We start from the raw sequence: 17,756 nt of genomic DNA, 5'->3' as shown, positions 1-17,756 counted from the left end.
CACGTGCTGGTCAACTGGGCCGTGCAGATCGCGCGTGGCATGCTCTACCTGCACGAAGAGGCAGTGGTGCCCATCCTACACCGGGACCTCAAGTCCAGCAACAGTAAGTGACCAGCGGGGCCGGCCGGGGGACGGGCTTCTGGCAGAGGGACTCAGGTACAGAGACCGTCGGGCGCCACCCGCATCGTTTGCTCAGGCTTTCCAGGGCACAGCGAGCCAGCAGGCCGTGGGTACTTGCTTTGGAGCACGTGACTCACCTTGACTTGTTGTCCTTGGGTGTCTTTAAAAAAGACGCGTTGCCAAATTTGCTTGTAGATCAAACATTTGTAAATATCTAGACTTTCTGGAAATTTAAGGGGTCAGCTTGGCCTTTAGGTACCTTAAGAGAAGTGACAAGAAATGATATATTCATCGCGCTATTTGTGTAAGGATTTCCCCTTATTTGGGTAGAATTCCGCAAACAGAGGCCTTCCTAGAATTATGAGGAACCTCTGGCATGTCCTGTGGCCGCTGGCCTTTGCCACACTCCTCCTTTACTTCCACTTTACAAATGCTGTCTTGTGGTTGCTGTTTTCTCAATTGTGTGTGTGTGCGTGTGCTGTCTCTTGAACCCAGGACCTTGTGCCTGCTAAGTAGGCGCTCTACCAGTGGACTGTGTCCCCAGTCCACATATTCTCTCACTTCATTTTTGGTTTAATGTCTTTCGATTTTTCCAAAGACTTTTTTCATTCTAGTGCCTGTATATGACATGAGTTTATTATTGATTCTTTTTTCCAGACAGGAAGCACTCGTTTGTGCCATTATAAACTTTGGGGTTAAAAACAAGCCGTTGTCCTTGCACAAGTCCTTGAAATCCCAAAGACCTGGCCCTTGTCATTTACTTCGTTTTTAAACCAGGGTGGATTCTCCAGATGTCAGTAAAGAACTCCCATATGACCCAAATACAAATCCTATCAGATTTTGCTTTATTAATGGTTAGTAGAATTGCTCTTTGAAGTTATTTCTTTGCTATTGAAGATCACTTCATATTCCTAGAAGGAAATGAATTCTCTTGAAAGATTAAAGGATGCAGCCGGAGCTGGCAGTGGCCAGCCACAGCTACACATTTCCAAGGCTTGTAAAACCTGCTGAGACAGGACCTGTCTCAAAGGGAACAGGGTCCTCTAAGTGTAGACAGAAGAGTAACAAGAAAAAAGGATAGGTTTGTCCTGTCTGAGTAGATCGTTTTTTCCCCATCAGAAGCCTTCAGTAGTGAAATTTACTTGAAAACTACTAATGTAGCAGTTTTCATTGTGGGAGTTATAAGTACTTTGAATGTTGTAGCTGTGTTTGAGGTTGAATACTTCCAGGTTTCGTTTGATAACCCTCTGTCTTCCCAAGTCTGGCATGATTTGATTTAGATCTCAGCTGCTTCAGTGACAGAGCAAAGTGTAGTAGTGTAGTTTGAAGTAATAGTGGGGGTGGTATATCTTAGCGCTGACATGGCGTGCTCCATGAAGGAATCTAGAATTAATTTGCTTTTAGCCCGTTACAGTAGAGACATAGCATGATTTTCAATGCACTTATTTTTATAAATAACTTCAAATTTGCCATTCTACACTATCAATGTGTGCCTGAAGAATGCTTTTGTTGAAAGAAAAAAGTATGTAACCCGCTGCAATAGAGCAAGTGACTTGTCCATTTGTTCTGCTAAGCTCTATTCCCAGTGGTGGCTGCTGGGAGCCTTCTGCAGAACCTAAGGACATTCTAAGGACAGCTAGAGTATCATTCTCTGTCTCTTGGCAGCAGCTCTATGATTAACATGGAGCCTGGCATTCTGCAGATGTGTTCTGTTGCAGGCAGGACAGCAAATCACCAACAGGAGCAAAGAGCCTCAGGAGCGTTGGTCCTTAGATCTGAAGGCTAAATGGCCTGGAGCTAGGACTTTTGCATTGTACCTAGTCAGCTAGTTTGTTGCAGTAACTCATGAGCTCCATACATATTCTTAAGGTACTGCATGGTTGCTAGTGTTTGTAAAACAAAGGAGGGGATGCTAAGCTATGTTCTAGTTTTGCAAAAAAGTAAACTTTTAAAAGTATAAAATGCAATCTTAAATAGAAAAATAAGTACTATGATCCTGGGATAATAACTATTAGTTAAATGGTTTTCATTGACACCTGCAAAACTTATACAGGCTACTGTAAATGAAGTAGATGTTTTATACTTCGAAGGAGATTACATTTTGCCGTGTAGTTTTGAAAGACTATCCTCAGAATAAGACATTGTCAAATTAACTGGAGCATTTTAATCTGTAATTGGCAGGCAAGGTTCCCTTTGCTTTAACTTGTTACACTCTTTAAAAGGCTTAATTGGCTAGTTACTTGCCTTAGGCAAATATTTGTTGCAGAATGACCATTATTATAGTTATTTAATTAAGATGCAATGAAAATTTTGAATAGATCCTATAATGTGCAAGTCATAGTGCCTCGTAAATGGCCTTATCCTAGTTGTCTGGTTACATTTGTCCAGTGCATTAATGCAGATGCTTTTGAATTTTTGATACCTGAAGCTGTAACTTCTTGCTCAGATTTTTGAGTATAGCAGGTACTCTGTTACATGCTTTGAGGTTCTTCATTATTTGCTTATGGTGGTAGTGAATTGACAGTGTAAACAAGGCTTTGAAAATCAATATTGAGTTTTATTTTTACTCCTACTCCACACAGAACAAAGCCCATAGAAAACTCCTTGAAATCAAGTCAGTTGAAATTATTGTTTAAAACAAATGTTTAAATTTGTCAAAAGAATTTATTATTCTTGACAGGTTTTCTTTCATCTTTTTTAGTGGGTCTTAAATTTTACCACATTATAAGAGAAGTGTCTATAATAAAATAATAGCTGATATGTTGTATTGATATAAACTTGTATTGTCCAAAGTTAAGGCAGCAGATTGAAAGTTGAGCCACATTGGCAGGTTTTGAGCATCATTTATGTTGTAAAAATGTGAGGTCTGTGAGTCCCAGGATGCCAGATGGGTAAAAAACACTTTGCCTCAGTCCGTATGCCTCAGCTGGAGAATGATATAAGGCAACTTCGGGCTACTATGGAATTGTCAGTTTTATATTCTCATCCTGGTTATTGTGAAAATTTCAGTTTTACATATGTGCATTCAGAGAGTGGAGGAAAGTCATTGCATGCTGAAACTCATTTAACCCTGTGCCAGTCTCTTCTAGGCCCCAGGGGCATAGTGTCAAACCATAGGACAGAAACAGGATCCCTGCTATGAGGGAGCTTAGTCTGGGGAGAAAGGAATGACAGTTGTGGAGTTGCAGTTATTAGCATGTCTGCCAAGAAAACAAGCAGAGGGGAAGTAAAAAGAATTAGATGTGTTATGTACATCTACCAGCTCCCCATGATGAATGTAATCATTATGAGTTATAAATATCTAGTAATAAAAATTGTTTACCTGTAATCCCAGTACTTGGAAGGCTGAGGCAGGAGGATCACCGTGAGTTCGAGATCAGCCTGGGCTACATAGTGAGTTCCAGGTCAGTCTCAACTACATAATGAGTCCCTGTCTCGACCCCCCCCATTTTTTTTAAAAGAAAACAAGCAGGTGTGGGCAGACAGTGATAAGGTGGAGAATAGGAAGCTGTCACAGACAGCTTGGCCACAGGAAGCTGCTCTGAGAAGAGAACTTGGGGAGTCTGCAGAGAAAGATGGAGCCACAATGAGCCTGGTGCAGTGCAGGAGTGTGGAGCTGGCAGGGAGAGTGCCACTCTTGTGGGGAGAGTGCAGGGCCAGGCAGGTGAGGGTCAGACCGGTGGGCTCGAGGCCAATCCGAGTGTCCTTGGAGTGTTTCATGCAGAGAATGACACAATCAGGCTTTTGGGGTTTATTTGGCTATTGTTTGGGGGTTTTTTTGTTTGTTTTTTGGTTTTTTGAGATACTGTCTCTGTGTAATTTAGGTTGGCCTTGAACTCACAGTGAGCCTCCTGCCTCAGCCTCCATTTTTTACATACTCAGTTTTGTTGTTTCCATGCTGGGAGTTGAACCCAGGGCTTTACACATGCTTGGCAAGTGCTCTACTGCTGAGCCGCAGCCCCACCCCTGACTCCTGTTTTATAAAAGAAGACTCTGGCTGCTGAGCAGAGAGGCTGTGATGGATGTGAATGAAGGCTGTCACATTTGTCCCATGGTAGTGGCTTTCAGGGAGGTTTGGGGTGGGGTTGTAAGGATCAAATGTAGAATGTAGGAATTGTGAGGATGGTTGGGATTGTTGGACTAGAGTCTAAGCATTTATTTATGTCAGCCCAGTTCAGGATAGAAAGCAGGTTGTGGGCATCACTTGTGATTCTTTTTTTATTTTTTGTAACAGTGCTTACTGTGTTCTGCCTTTGTTCTTAAGAGGAAAATATCCATAGGAAACTGAGCTACTGATGATGGCAGCTGCTGACTTTTATGTCTTCTATGACAGTGATTAAATATCCTTTCTCCAATTTTGGTTTTTGTTAGCCTTTGGGGCATAATTATTATCTATTTGCTTTATTACTTACAACTACAAGTGCAATACAGTGTATAAATAATTTTATGAAATACACTTTACAGCTCTAAGACAGACTTAAAAAGAATATTTTTTAGCCTTTTCATTAGTACAAGGTAAATAAAAACTATTTGATACAACTATGTCAAAGTTCTCTCAGTATGCTGGGAGATTTGGAACAGCTGTTAATTATGCTGTTATTGGTGAAAAGGTGAAAAGATCCCCATCCTCTCGCTTTTCTAATTGTTTTGTTGTTTTTCTTTGTTTGTTGAACCAAGGCCTTCGCGCTGAGCTACATACCAAGCCCGTTTTGCTTTTCAGTCTGTGATAGGGTCTCACCAAGTCCCTGAGTTGCCCATGAGGGGCTGGAACTTGGCATCCTCCTACCTCAGCCCCCCACACTGCTGGGATTACAGGGTGCACCACCCTGACCCAGCCTTTCCTCTCTTCTTATTCCAAGACCATTGTCTCTTGCCATAGCTGCTTCCTCCAGAGCTAGTGATGAGTGCAGATAGCCCAATAGTGACAGAGATTTCAAGGCGCTTTTGACCAAGATCAGTGGAAAACTCCGTTTCTGGAAGAAGAGCAGTCACAGAAAGTGCCATCTTCCCCACAATGGCTGTGCTTGAGTATTAAGGCCAATTGTTGTTTTTTATGGTTGTGAGAGGACAGCTGTTTAGTTCTGGCTGTGCTGATTAACTTATACCCACCATTTTTGTAAGCAACATCAGGTATCTCAAAGCACCATAAAAGAAGTCAAGGGAAGGGGACATCTTCACACATTCCAGAAGGCCATATATAAGTGAATCTGGCTTTCTCACACACTTCCTGGTGTGCAAGTGTCCAGCTCCATCACAGTGTGGCAGGTGCGAGCCTGGGCTTCTAAGGACAGTGAGACTTAGCAGTGGAACTTCAGTTCACGAACTTAATTCTTTTATTCTGGTTGCAAACCGAATTGGATGAGAACCAAATCAAATTCAATGGTAGGGCCGGAGGCTTAGCTCAGTGGTGCCAGCACTTGCCTGGATTTTTTTTTAATTAAAAAAATAAATAAATGGTGGGGTCAGTGTTTATCTTACAGGGATATTTGATTCAGTTCTTGTCCACTTTGGTTTGTGACCAGAATCATGGAAAGAATTAAGTTCATGAATTGAGGCACCACTTAATTAGTGTCACACTTGCTAGCTTTGTGACCCTCAGCAAGTTATATTTCTTGATTCCGATGCTCTGTGCCATACTCTTCTCTTGTGAAGGGTGACAGAGGTCTTTAGGAAAAAAATCTCTTTAATTTTTCTTAACCTTTCGAAGGAAGTTGAGTAAATACTATCATAGAAGTATATGGCTTTTTCAGGGAATAGTGAGCAGTTATAAGTGTACAGAAGGAAAGGCAGAGACCGGGTTTTGTGGGAAGGAAACACATTTCAGTGTGCCAAAGGCCCCAAGTGCCTTAGGTACTGCGCTAGGATATATACACTAAGTGGTGGGCACTAGGGAGCCATTGAGGGTCCTTGAGGAAAAAAAAAAAAGTATTGTGTGATCTGCTACTAAAGACAAACACCCATGAAGGAAAAGAACAATGTCAGGCTCATTTGCTTTATGACTGTGCTATCGTAGTGTCAGAATAGTGGCAATAAAAAAATACAGTGACTTACCTAGACATTTGTTTGATATAAATTATCGATGATTTGTAAGTAAAAACCTTGCTTTAAAAATCACAGTTTGTTTAGCAAATTCATTCAGACCACTTTCTCACTCTGATTTCTCCCTCCTAGAGTGGGAGAATACTTCATTTGCTGTCAGACTGATGACTTTTAACCTTGAGTGTCAGTGACTTCCCCGGGACCTCCAAGGCCAACTGGGTGCCTCTGGGAGTGGACATGTCCTGAGGAGGATCGTAGGGGCAGAGGGCTCCTAGGAAAGCCGGGAACTGTGATGGCTTTGATTCGAAGCCTAAAATTCCAGTTCATCTCCTCCAAGTATGTTTCCTCTTAGGTGCCTCTGGCTACATATGGTGGTAACAGAAGCAGCAACCAACCTGGATCTGAGTGCCACCCCCCATGACTCCTCTCAGGGCCTCTGAGCAGTGTGTTCCTCAGCCCTGTCAGGGAAGAAGCTGGCGCAGGGGTACAGTGGCTGACTAAAGCCACTGAGCTGGTGGGAGGTCACCCAGGGCCTCTGCTCCCAGAACCTGACCTCTTGACCTCTCCACATATCGCCTGGATTAACTCTTCTTAACCATTTGCTTACAGGACCCCCAAAGAGCTTTAGTTTGTCTGAGTGACAGCAATGGATCTGTACCTCATTAGCTATTTCAATGATACATTTATAGCAGTTTAATAGTATAAAAATAGGAATAAGCCTGCTGTGTTAATATATTATTTTCTATGGGGAGGACTCCCCATATTGTCCAAGACACATTTCGCAAGGAATGTGGCATTACTCTGGACTTTCAGGGCCCCCTTGAATGCCAGACTGTAATGGGAAGACAGGTTGGATGCTCCCCTGTGCCTCTGTATTGTAACTGTTGCCATCTTAGGGACCCACCAGGGTCCCTGTATCATCCATCGGCTGAGGGCCCTTTTACTCGAATTGCTGCTGTTAGCTCTGCAGAGCCTCCCCTTGGTGTCACAGCTCTCAGCAGCTCCCCACTAACCCGGGTCAGCTCCTCAGTAGTGTGAGCTCACATTCCCACCTTCCTCCAGAAGCCTCTGATGCCTCTCTGGGGTTCCTCGCTGGTCTTTGCCTCAGGTTTCTAGAGCCCCTTGGCTGGCCACCCTCCTCAACTGACCACCAACCATTGACGGAGGACCATGAGGAGCTGCTTATATAGAGCCTCAGCAGGCCATATGTGGGCCATGTGCATGTAGTTTGTGCATTTCTAGGACCTGTTTCAAGATTTTCCCAGGAATGGGGGGCAGGGGCAGGCAGGGTCATCTGGGACAAGTCTCAGGTTCAAGCCCACTGTGGCCCAGGCAAGTTCTCCTGGAGCACAGGACCAGGAGGGCATCTCCATTCCACAAGCCTGGCTCCTGTCAGTGCCACCTGAGGGCTTGAAATCACCCAGGGGTGGTGAGAGATCCAGGGGCCAGTGGCCTGGGCCACCCTGAGGACCGGGAGTAGACGAGCACATAATGGCCCCTCTGGCTGTCATAGGGAGGATGGATAGGTGGCTTCCATTCTCTCTGTCTTACATAGACCTTACTGGGGGAACCCACACTTCAAGAGCCTCAAAGCTAACTGATGAGTTCTGTTGATCTAGAAAGTTGCTCCACAGGCAGCAATTCCCATGGGTAATGTAGCATCAGAATCTCTCCATGAGCTTTTATTTATTTGTTTGTTTTGTGGCCCTGTGGATCGAACCCAAGGTTTTCGCACTGATCTACATCCTTAGCCCTTTTTTATTTTAGTTTGAGACAAAGTCTCCTTAAATTGCCAAGTTATTGAGCCTGAGCTCAAACTGGTGATCCTCGTCCTGCCGTAGTGCTGGGATTATAGGCCTGTGCCACCGTGCCCACCTTCTCTGTGAGCTTTAAGAATGGGATCTCCATTTCATTTTGGGGTATTGTGATTCATTGGGCCTCAGGTGGGAACAAGTACCACATTTCTTTTCTAGCACTGTGTTTTGAAAATCTTGAACTATGCAGAATTAAAATAATTTTTAAGTGGACACTGGCGTACTTCTGCCTCTAAGGTTTTACTAACTTGCTTTACCCAGGTCAGTTCCTTACACATCTACGAAACCCTTGCTTTTGGATGCCCCAATATATTTTTAAAAACACCTCCCAGTTAGGTATGATGGCACACACCTGTAATCCCAGCACGTGGAAGGCTGAGGCAGGAGGATCACCACAAGTTTGAGGCCAGTCTCAGCTACATAGTTCAAGGTCAGCCTGAACTACATGGCAAGATCCTGCCTCAAAAAAAAAAAAAAAAATCCCTACCTCCCAGTTGATTCAGAAACAGTCAGGTTTGAAAACTGCAATTCTTAGGACCGGATGTGTAAATCCCTTCTTATGGGTGATCTTGGTGGATGTATAATTTCTTCAGTGGATGCGGACTGTATCCCACTCATAGTAACTGATGATTATGGATGCTTGGTCATAGGAGGTGTAAATGAGACTGCTTGACTTGTTCTGGCATGGAACTCTGGGAAAAGGAACATGCCTTATCGTTTGACCATCTGATGTTGAGGGATAAAAAATAAGATCATGGTGTCCAAGATTCGAGCTTTTGACTCCATCATTCATGAGCTAGACTTCCCAGTAGGATAATGTGAGGATTGAGGCAGACCATGTAAGTCTGGGCACAGCCTACTTCCTGTAAAAGGCCACATAACAAATACCTCTGGATTTTCAGGCCATCTGGCCACTGTTGCAACTATTCAGCCTTGCTATTGTAGCTAAAAACATGCATGACAATATGTAACCTATGGGGCCACGGATTTAGCTCAGCATTTCGGTGGCGGACCCAAGTTCAATCCCTGGTACCAAAAACAAAAAATAAAAATAAAAATAACCTATTGAATATGGCTGTATTACAATAAAACTTTATTTACAAAGGAGACATTGTGCTGGATTTGGCCCGTGGACATAAGTTTGCCAACTCCTGGTACTTGTCAAAGTATGTAATAAACCATAAGATGAAGTCTAAATGTAAGCTGGTTTCTATATTCATTTTTGTTTTATTTAGAAACACTCTCAGTGCCTTAAGTATGTCCGTTTGTGTGTGTGTGTGTGTGTGTGTGTGCGTGCATGCGCGTGCACATGAACTCACTGATTGATACATGTTTTCTTCAGTTTATAACCTAAGAACATTATTTTTGTCTGCAACTGCAGTGCCACTTAATCATATACTTATTTTGTTTTGGTGTGGAGGTTGAGGGTCTTTTTAATTTGGCTTACCGCGATTGATTCCCGCAGCCCACCCCTGGGGGAGACAGACTTGAGCCCTATTCTCCACAGGAGTGCTGAGGTCTGCCTGCTTTGGCAAGCAGGGTCCAGGCGGATGTACACACCACTAAATTACTGTTATTACCATTTCTATGATTAGTTATTAGTTTGTGAATTTTTAAAAAGTGCTTGATAAGGGAGGAATCACCTACCATTTGGGGAAGTATCTGGATGGCATATAGGATTCACATTATTATTTCTGAAGATCTGGCCTTTTTTCAGAGTTTTATTTTGTTTCACGTATTCTATAAATATTGCATGAAGACCAATGAAATGGGTCGATTTCTGCTAGCATATTAGCATAGAATATTGTGGAAGAACCTTCCTCAGCCTGCTTTATCACGTGTATTGACTATTAATACATGAAGGTGATGGAAAGTACATCTACATTCACATGCAATGAAATGTAAGAAGTTTTCTCATTAAAACTGAATAGTATGTGTGTCCACGAAAGGCTTTCCCGCCACAGGTGGCTTTTGTTTGGGTGTGTGAGCCGTGTGAAGCTCTACTTTGTTGGCCGTGTCTATATTTTCTTTACAGAAAAAAATATTACATCTAACCAGCTAACTCATTCGTGGAGCAATTATTTCTTGATTATATACGTGTGCCAGGAACTCCCCTCGGCTCTTGGCAATCAGTAGTGAACAAAGCAGAAACAAATTCCTCCCCTTATGAAGCTTACATTCTAGTGGGCAAAAGCGACATTGAGCAAAGTGAATAATAAACTATGCAGTGTGGTGCTCGGCCCGAAAGTTAGGGTCACTAAGGAGATGTGAAGACACTGGGGTGCAGGAAACGTCAGTCGCTGTGTCTAAGGAGGACCCCGGGAGAAGCAGTGTTTTCAGCAGAATCTGTAGCAACGCAGAAGTGGCCGTACAGGGAGGGGCGTTCTTGGCACAGGACACAGAAATGACAAGAGTCCTAGCAGGAGGGCAGTGTGACTGACAGGAGAGAAGAGAGGGTGGGGCAGTAGGATTTGAAATCTCAGAACCAGGTCCTGGATGTGCACAGGCCTTTGCTTCCACCCTGACTTGCTTCCACTGTGACACAGAAGGGCTGTGAGCAGAGGCTCACTGTGAGCCGTCACCTGCACTTTTACAGGCTCACACTGGCTGCACTCGGAGGCCAGGTGAAGGGGAGCTAGGCTGGAGATGTACTCTGGCAGCAGGAGGTGTTTAAAGCGAGATTATCTAAAGAGGGAGTGTCAACAGAATAGAGCAGAAGTCTAAGGACGGAGGCCTGCATGGGTCCCAGAAAGAGGTCGGGGAGATGAAGAGCAAGCAAAGCAGGGAGTCGGGCTCTCTGGAGGGCCGAAAAGAGAGGCTTCAGGGGACAAGCATCAGCTGTAGGTCAACATTCCAGTACCTGTCTTGTCACAGTTACTTGGAAAGCAGTCTTCATTTCTGGATTGTTCAACATCCTGATACTGTTTCAGGAGGCAGAGCTGTGTTGTTTTTTTTATAACTAGCAGCTGAAGAAGCTCCTAACCATTCATTCTCTTGGTATCCATCCTCTCTTGTAGGATTCCTTGTTCATTTACTCATTTATTCTACAAACTCTTGAGCATATAAAAATGCTAGCCGCTGTGCAGTAATAATAACAAAAAAGATTAATCAGACACAAGGCCCACCCTCTAGGTGCTTACAAGTTAACAAGAGAGAGGAGATTGTTCCGAGAAGATACAGGAGAGCTTAGGTTCAGTGATGGCAGGGTTTCAGGCTGGGTACTAGAAAGGAGATGATTCCAGATGGGGTGGGAGGAAAGGGAGTGGGGAGGAGCTGAGTCCTGTCTCAGTGAGTGCTGGGGCAGGGCAGGGGACTCTAGAGTGGCTCGCAGGCAGTGCCTTTGAGCCCCGGGCTCACTCCTGATGCTGGGGCAGGAAGTGTAGTTTAATGGGAAGGGGAAGGCGGGCCACAGGCAGGCACAGTGTGGGTCAGGAAGCAGGCCTCCTCAGGAGACAAGAGTTTCCTGGTAAATGGCTAGCAGAACACAAAAATGGTTAGGATGTAGAGTTCCCTTTGGAGATTAGAAAAGCTGCAAAGATGGTTTACAAGGGGATTGAGAAGGGGAAAGTTTGGCTTTCACTCTGTGGGCTGGTGAATAAAACGGACTGGGCGCCAAGAGGTGGGGGGTGGAGGAAGATGTGATACTCAGTGCTGTTGGTAAATTTAGAAACGTACCCTTGATCAGTGCACATCCCTGATTGTTTTCAGAATAGAAGTTCATGAGGTAACCTTATGATCCTAGAGGAAAGACGTGATGTTTGTTAATGTAATCTTCTATTTTGTTGCTTTTTCAACTTGTTTTCTTGTGATCTCATTTTTGGATAGTGCATTTCTAGTTACAGATTAATTGACTCATTGAATGGAATTTGGACAGTGATCCCATAAGTGTTAAAGAAAATGAATGGGTACATTGTGATAGCTTTTTGAAAAACACACTTTGTACTATAATTCTGGAAAGACCAATGCGAAACTTCAAAGGGGCTGAAAAAAATCAAGTGCTGCAGGGTTGAACAGGTGAGCTTGAGACCAGCTGTTCAAAGATAGAGCTAATAAGGGTTAAAATCTGTACCGAAGCTCAGGAGAGGGGCTCAAGTGCACGTGGCTAGGTATTAAGGAGAGGAGAAATTACCTTTTCTGCAGCCTACTGATAAGTTGAGTCGCCCTCCCAGCTTTTGCAACTGATCCGATGGCTTGCTGGTGTTCCTGGCCCTTCCTCCCTCTGTGAATGGAAGGGGAGGGTGGCCACACCTGTGTTCTTAGCTGGAACCTGGCCTGGCACCGACTGTATAACCCGTTGTGAGAGGAGTATTTGTGGTTTCGGTCACATTGCCCAAAAGATAAGGAATTTCAGGAATTCTGCCCAGCACCTCTGAAACAGAATCCTAAACAATGGGCCTTTCTTGGAGCCCTAAATGCTTGACATTCAAATGTTATTTTAACTTGTTTTCTGTTAGCTCTAAGTGTGGAGTCTCAGGTGGTATGGAAATTTTGGGCCACAGAGGATGGGGGCTAGAGACTGATGGCTCATAGCCCACGCAGCCAGTGAGTACTTAGGAGGCAAGAGCACCATGCAGGGTTTTCAGTCCTCACCCTTAGTTGTATATCAACTTATTTTTGAACTACTTTTCCAGCCTTTGCATCCTGAGGGCTACCAGCCCTAGTGGTGTGTGTCTGAGGACCAGAGACAAGGGATTGGAATTACTTTGATAGCAATGTTAGCCTCTTTCCTATCTGGGCTTATATGAGAATTAGGAGATAGTGCATATAAAAGTGCTTTGAAACAGTTTTATTGATCTGCAAGTCATGTTATCACTAGAGATTTTTTTTTTACTGGCAGGAACAAATACTGTTCAAGAGTAAGATTAGTGATACTGTAAAGGGGAAAATGTAAGCTAAGCAATTCACCTTTGTTTCAGGATCCTTTCTGTGGTTTAGCTGTATAGAGTTTAAAAGACTGGGGATCTAAAGCTCTTTTTTAGTAGTGTTTATTTTTCGTGATATTCATGAGGAGTAAGGTGTGAGAAGTAAATATGTTTTGGCTGACATGGAAGGAGCATTCAAATATTATTTTTTTCAGGAGCACACAGAAGGAGATTTGTTGCCTTGCCCCTCATGACAGCCAGTGGCTTCATAGTGGCACAGAAGAGGGCTAAGGACTGTGTCATGAAGGGTCTTTGAAGCCCTCAGACCCTGGGTAACGTGTAGGCTGTGAAGCGAAGATTATAATCCTCTGCTCACAGACTAGCAGGATGAACTGTTAAATGTGTGGAGACAGGATCGGAGAGGAGACAGTCAGTAAATAATAGGTGGTATTCTTATCAGAACTGGTGGTAATAAACATCAGCCAAAGACATTCCGTCAGACAGTGTGGTATACGAGATACTGTGTCAGTTGATTTTGAGAAAGCTATACACTTTCTGGGAGTAAATAGCTTGTTCATAATTAGAGAAGTCTTTGGTAAAAAAAAAATGAGTAATGAATGAGATGAAGATAAAATAGTTCCTGAATTTTTAGGATGCCCAGGATGCTCTTTGAAAATAGGCATGCATAAAGAGACAGAAAGAATAAATGGCCATTCCCAAAGTGAGTCTTTATTTCCCTCCTACCTTATTTCTCCCTCCTTTCCTGCATCCTTCCCTACCTAATACAGCACTGAGATTAAGAGAAAAATGGTAGATTCACCCTGTTGCTTTCCCCCTAAATCTTTTGCCAGATTATCCCCCTAATGTTCTTAACCCCTCTAACTCTGATTCTTCATCCCTGATATAGGTATGAGAATGTTAGGGAGAGTCAGGGCCCTCTGACTCTCAAATGGGACAAAAATCCTTCCTACACCACAATATCCATAATCAGTATTGATTACTTATCAAGGTAGTCCCTACTGAAATACCCCTTCATGTTGAAACCTAGTGTTATTTACTTCTAATTGCTTAAACTGTTATGACCAACATAGTATTTGAAATACAATGCAAATAAAAGTCTTAAAGGATTGCTGGATTTTCTGATGTCCCGGACAGTGATTTTGAAGATTTGCCAAAAACAGCTTCATCTCCACTGGTGAAAGTGTGTGCTACTGTGTGTGAACTCTTGGCAGCATGCTGCCTCTCAGGCAGTCTGAGCACGCCCCTTGTGCTCATATCTGTTCCTTGTAATCTAAGCTGTAACTTTTGCCCTGTGTCCCAGGCCAGGCAAGGAAACACTCACAGAGTCAGACCTTGAACTCCATGTAGTCTGATGCTGTGCCCCTCTGCCTCCACCTGGAACCCTGGTGATTCACCAACAGCAGGAATCAAGTTGGAGGTGATTGTGTATCTTAGAAGACAAAAATCCCCAAAGGAGAAAGGAAGCTCTTGGAAAAAGTGGATAAAAGGCTGTCAGCGGGCTGGGGATTTAGCTCAGTGGCTCCGCAGCCTGCTTTGTAAGCTCAAGATCCTGAGTTCAATCCCCAGTACCGCCCCCCAAGACCAAAAAAGCTGTCAGTGAGGCGTTATAGTTTTGAGGTCTGTAGCCTCTGGAGTCAGCCTGCTTGACCTCTATTCCTTAGCCATGTGACCGTGGTCAGACTACTAATGTCTGTGCACCTCTGTTTTCTATTAAAGTGTCTAACACACATTTTATTGTAGGTTCTATAATTAAATGTCTGTAACCTCATCTGACAAGCAGAATGTGCACAATAAAAACTAATCTTTGAAAAAATGGCCCTTTTTAAGATCATCTTCCAAAAATAAGATGTGAAGCATATCATCTTTTATCATTCTCCTGTTATGTGTGGATAATTTATTCTTAAAAGCCACATATTCTTATTTTGTTTTTGTGATTCTTGGCACAGTTGCTGCACAGCTATATTTATTTTGCTTTTTCTTCTACGAATTAGCATGTTTTGTTAGCACAATTATGACAATATCTTAATAAAAGATGAAATATATTTATTTTTGTTTTATTTGTCAAGGAAAAACCTGAATGACATTCCCCTCCACCACCACCAACAGACCTTATTTTGAAATTTCTGTTACCATGTAAATGGCTCCATATATCACTTTCTTTTTTCTTCGGCAACAGTTCTGTGATGATGAAGACTTGTGTTCTGTGACTTTTGTGAGGATTAAATGAAAGGCGTGTAAAGAACAAGGCATGCAGTGAGCATTCGGTAGCTGTTAGTGACTCTCCTCTTAATTTGCTTTTATTCCCATTGGGCAGGAATCACCAAGAGAAGAGGCGCAGACGTAAGGATAAACTGCTTTCTGTAGACAGTAAGCGCTTAGTCTGAACCAGACCTCACAGAGCAGGTCCAAGACGCGGAGGAGGACTGGTGCTCCTCTTCTGATCTGTTTCTTTCCCCTCTGTATCTCGGCTGTCTAGGGGAGGAGGCAGAGGCAAAACCCCAAATCAAGAAGTACACTGTGCTTCCTGAGTGCTGTAATGGAAGAAGGAATTTTGTACAGGTGTGGAGGGAACTTTCTTTTCCTTTTTTGCTTGGGGGGAGGTGAGGGCCTCACTAAGGTAGTGCTCTAGCCGTAGGCAGAGCCAGCCTGGCCTGGGAGGAGTGAGGTCTGGTGGGAAATGCAGGTCTTGTGCAGGTGGCCAGTGAGGAGCGTGGACCTTGCTCCTGAGTCACAGAGAGCCTTGAAGGAGTTTTGGATTTCTGAAGTGCAAGAAGATCGGGGTCTGTTTCACACACAGGGAACTTGCCCTCGGAGAGTGTGCAGTTTGATGAATTTTGACAGATGTTTACGGTTGTGTAGCCATTACCATCTTTGAGGTATGGAATTTCTTACACTTGGCAAGTCCCCTATGTCCCTTTACAGTCAGACCTTTCCCTTGGCCTCCGGCGACTACTGATCCATATCTATCCCTGTGCTTCCTTTTCCAGACTGCCTCAGGGATCTGATATGGACCCTTTACGACTGGCTCTGTCTCTTAACAGTGGTTTCTAGGTGTATCCATGGTGTTGCGAGTGCTGGTAGTTCTTTCCCAAAGGTTACAAAGATACAGGATGGCAGGACACTTAGGAAAAGGACAGATGTGGTCCCTGAGATGGACACACGAGGGAAGGAGGGGCAGCCTCCAGCTGTGTCAGAGGAACCTGAGAACCTGAGAAACACTCCCCCACGGTTTCAGGCAGAGCAAATCAGCGGAGGGAAAGAGCAACCAAAGGGCAAGGAAGGCTGCAGGGTGGGGTGCAGGTGCGGGCCTGAAAGCACACTTGATCATAGCTGTGGCCAGGAGAGCTGGGGATAGACCTGGCCTGAGCACCCATCCTAGAAGTTGGGGGCATGGCCAGGATTGAGGGTAAGGAAACCAGCAACTGGGGGGTTTTCACTGATGTTTTTACCTTTTGTTCTTTAAACTTGAGTAACGCAGTTATCTTACAAATGATCTTTATGAGTAAAATATCTGTGAACATTTTACATATTCATAGAAGAGAATGATGATAGTTATGGTAATAAATATTGTTGATATTCTCTAATATATTCTGTGGGAAAGATAGATCAGGAAAGAATTTCCTGGAAGAAAGCAATGCTTTTTTTTCCTAGCAGGTAAACTTTCACAGACTTCTGTGATATTTCAGTTAAAGTTTCTTGCCCCTCATATGTATGAGTGTTAAGCTGTAGCACACCTGCAGATTTCCTTAAAACCTTGTAACTCAGGCACAAATGACCCCCTAAAGACCATGATACAAACGGTGTAGGTTAGATCCAGGGATTTAGCTCAGTGGTTCCCCTGCCTGGCTCACAAGCTCAAGGACCCGAGTTCGATCCCCAGTACAAAAAAAAAAAAAAAAAAAGATTTACTACACAAATGTAAAATTCAGCAATCATCATAGTTTATTTCCTGGTCATTACATTTCCCCCAATCATTACTCTACAAATGGTGTAGGTTAGATAAAATGCACCAACTTGAGTCTCATGAGAACAAGTAAGGATGACCTGTCTCAGAATTTAAAAATAAATAAATAAAGGCCAGAGTATTCAGCTTAGTTGTAGAGTATGCCTGGGCTTGATTCCTAGTACTGGAAAAAGAAAAACAGAGGGGAGATACAAGGTCATTTTCATTTGCCCCAGCAGCTAGTGAGATTATATTTTAGATGCCATCAAAAAATCGTGACTGGGAAATCAGAATGTGAAAATGCCCCATCTTTGATTTCCCTTTAGTTTTGTTGCTGGAGAAGATAGAACATGATGACGTCTGCAATAAGACACTGAAGATTACAGACTTCGGGCTGGCGAGGGAGTGGCACAGGACCACCAAGATGAGCGCGGCGGGCACTTACGCGTGGATGGCCCCTGAGGTCATCAGGTCGTCTCTGTTCTCCAAGGGGAGCGACATCTGGAGGTGAGTACGCGTCTTTGTATAGCGCGGTCCGCAGTCGCAAGCTTGGCTTCTTCTAGTTCTATGGACTCTGCAATTCTGAACCCAAGTGGCGAGGACCTCTGGAAGATGCTGTCGTGACTTGAAGCAGGATGGTCAATAGACGAGTGTGCTGGCACATACTTGTAATCACAGTGCTCTGGGAGGCTGAGGCAAGAAGATCTCAAATTTGAGCCCAGCCTGGGCCACTTACTGATTTAGTTGAGACCCTGTCTCCAAAATACAAAATAAAAGGGGCTGAGGATATAGCTCAGCATGAAGGCCCTGAATTCAATCTCCAGCACTGCAGAAAAACAAAAAAGATGGCCCATGGCATGAGGATAGGTAACTTGAGGTTTCTGTTGTCACGTAATTCCATTTAGTGGAAGAACCTTCTTGTTAAATCTGAGCTTGACCAAAACTAGTTTTTAGTTG

General features: G+C 43.7%; 1 protein-coding gene across 1 annotated transcript in view; it reads left to right on the top strand.

Annotated features, from left to right (window-relative positions):
• The first annotated feature begins 6 nt into the window (after positions 1-6).
• The window catches only part of Map3k21 (mitogen-activated protein kinase kinase kinase 21), a 39,443-nt gene continuing 21,693 nt past the window's right edge, over positions 7-17,756 (top strand). Inside the window, exons 1-2 of the mRNA XM_010622009.3 lie at positions 7-103; positions 17,126-17,306. Coding sequence (XP_010620311.2) covers positions 40-103; positions 17,126-17,306 — 245 coding nt within the window. The 5' untranslated portion in view covers positions 7-39. The remainder of the gene's footprint in view (positions 104-17,125; positions 17,307-17,756) is intronic.

This window comes from Fukomys damarensis, unplaced genomic scaffold, assembly GCF_012274545.1.
Source record: "Fukomys damarensis isolate Sample0158 unplaced genomic scaffold, DMR_v1.0_HiC HiC_scaffold_10, whole genome shotgun sequence".
NCBI lineage: Eukaryota > Metazoa > Chordata > Mammalia > Rodentia > Bathyergidae > Fukomys > Fukomys damarensis.
The sequence above is the reverse complement of the archived record's forward strand: the minus strand, read 5'-3'. Positions and strand labels throughout refer to the sequence as shown.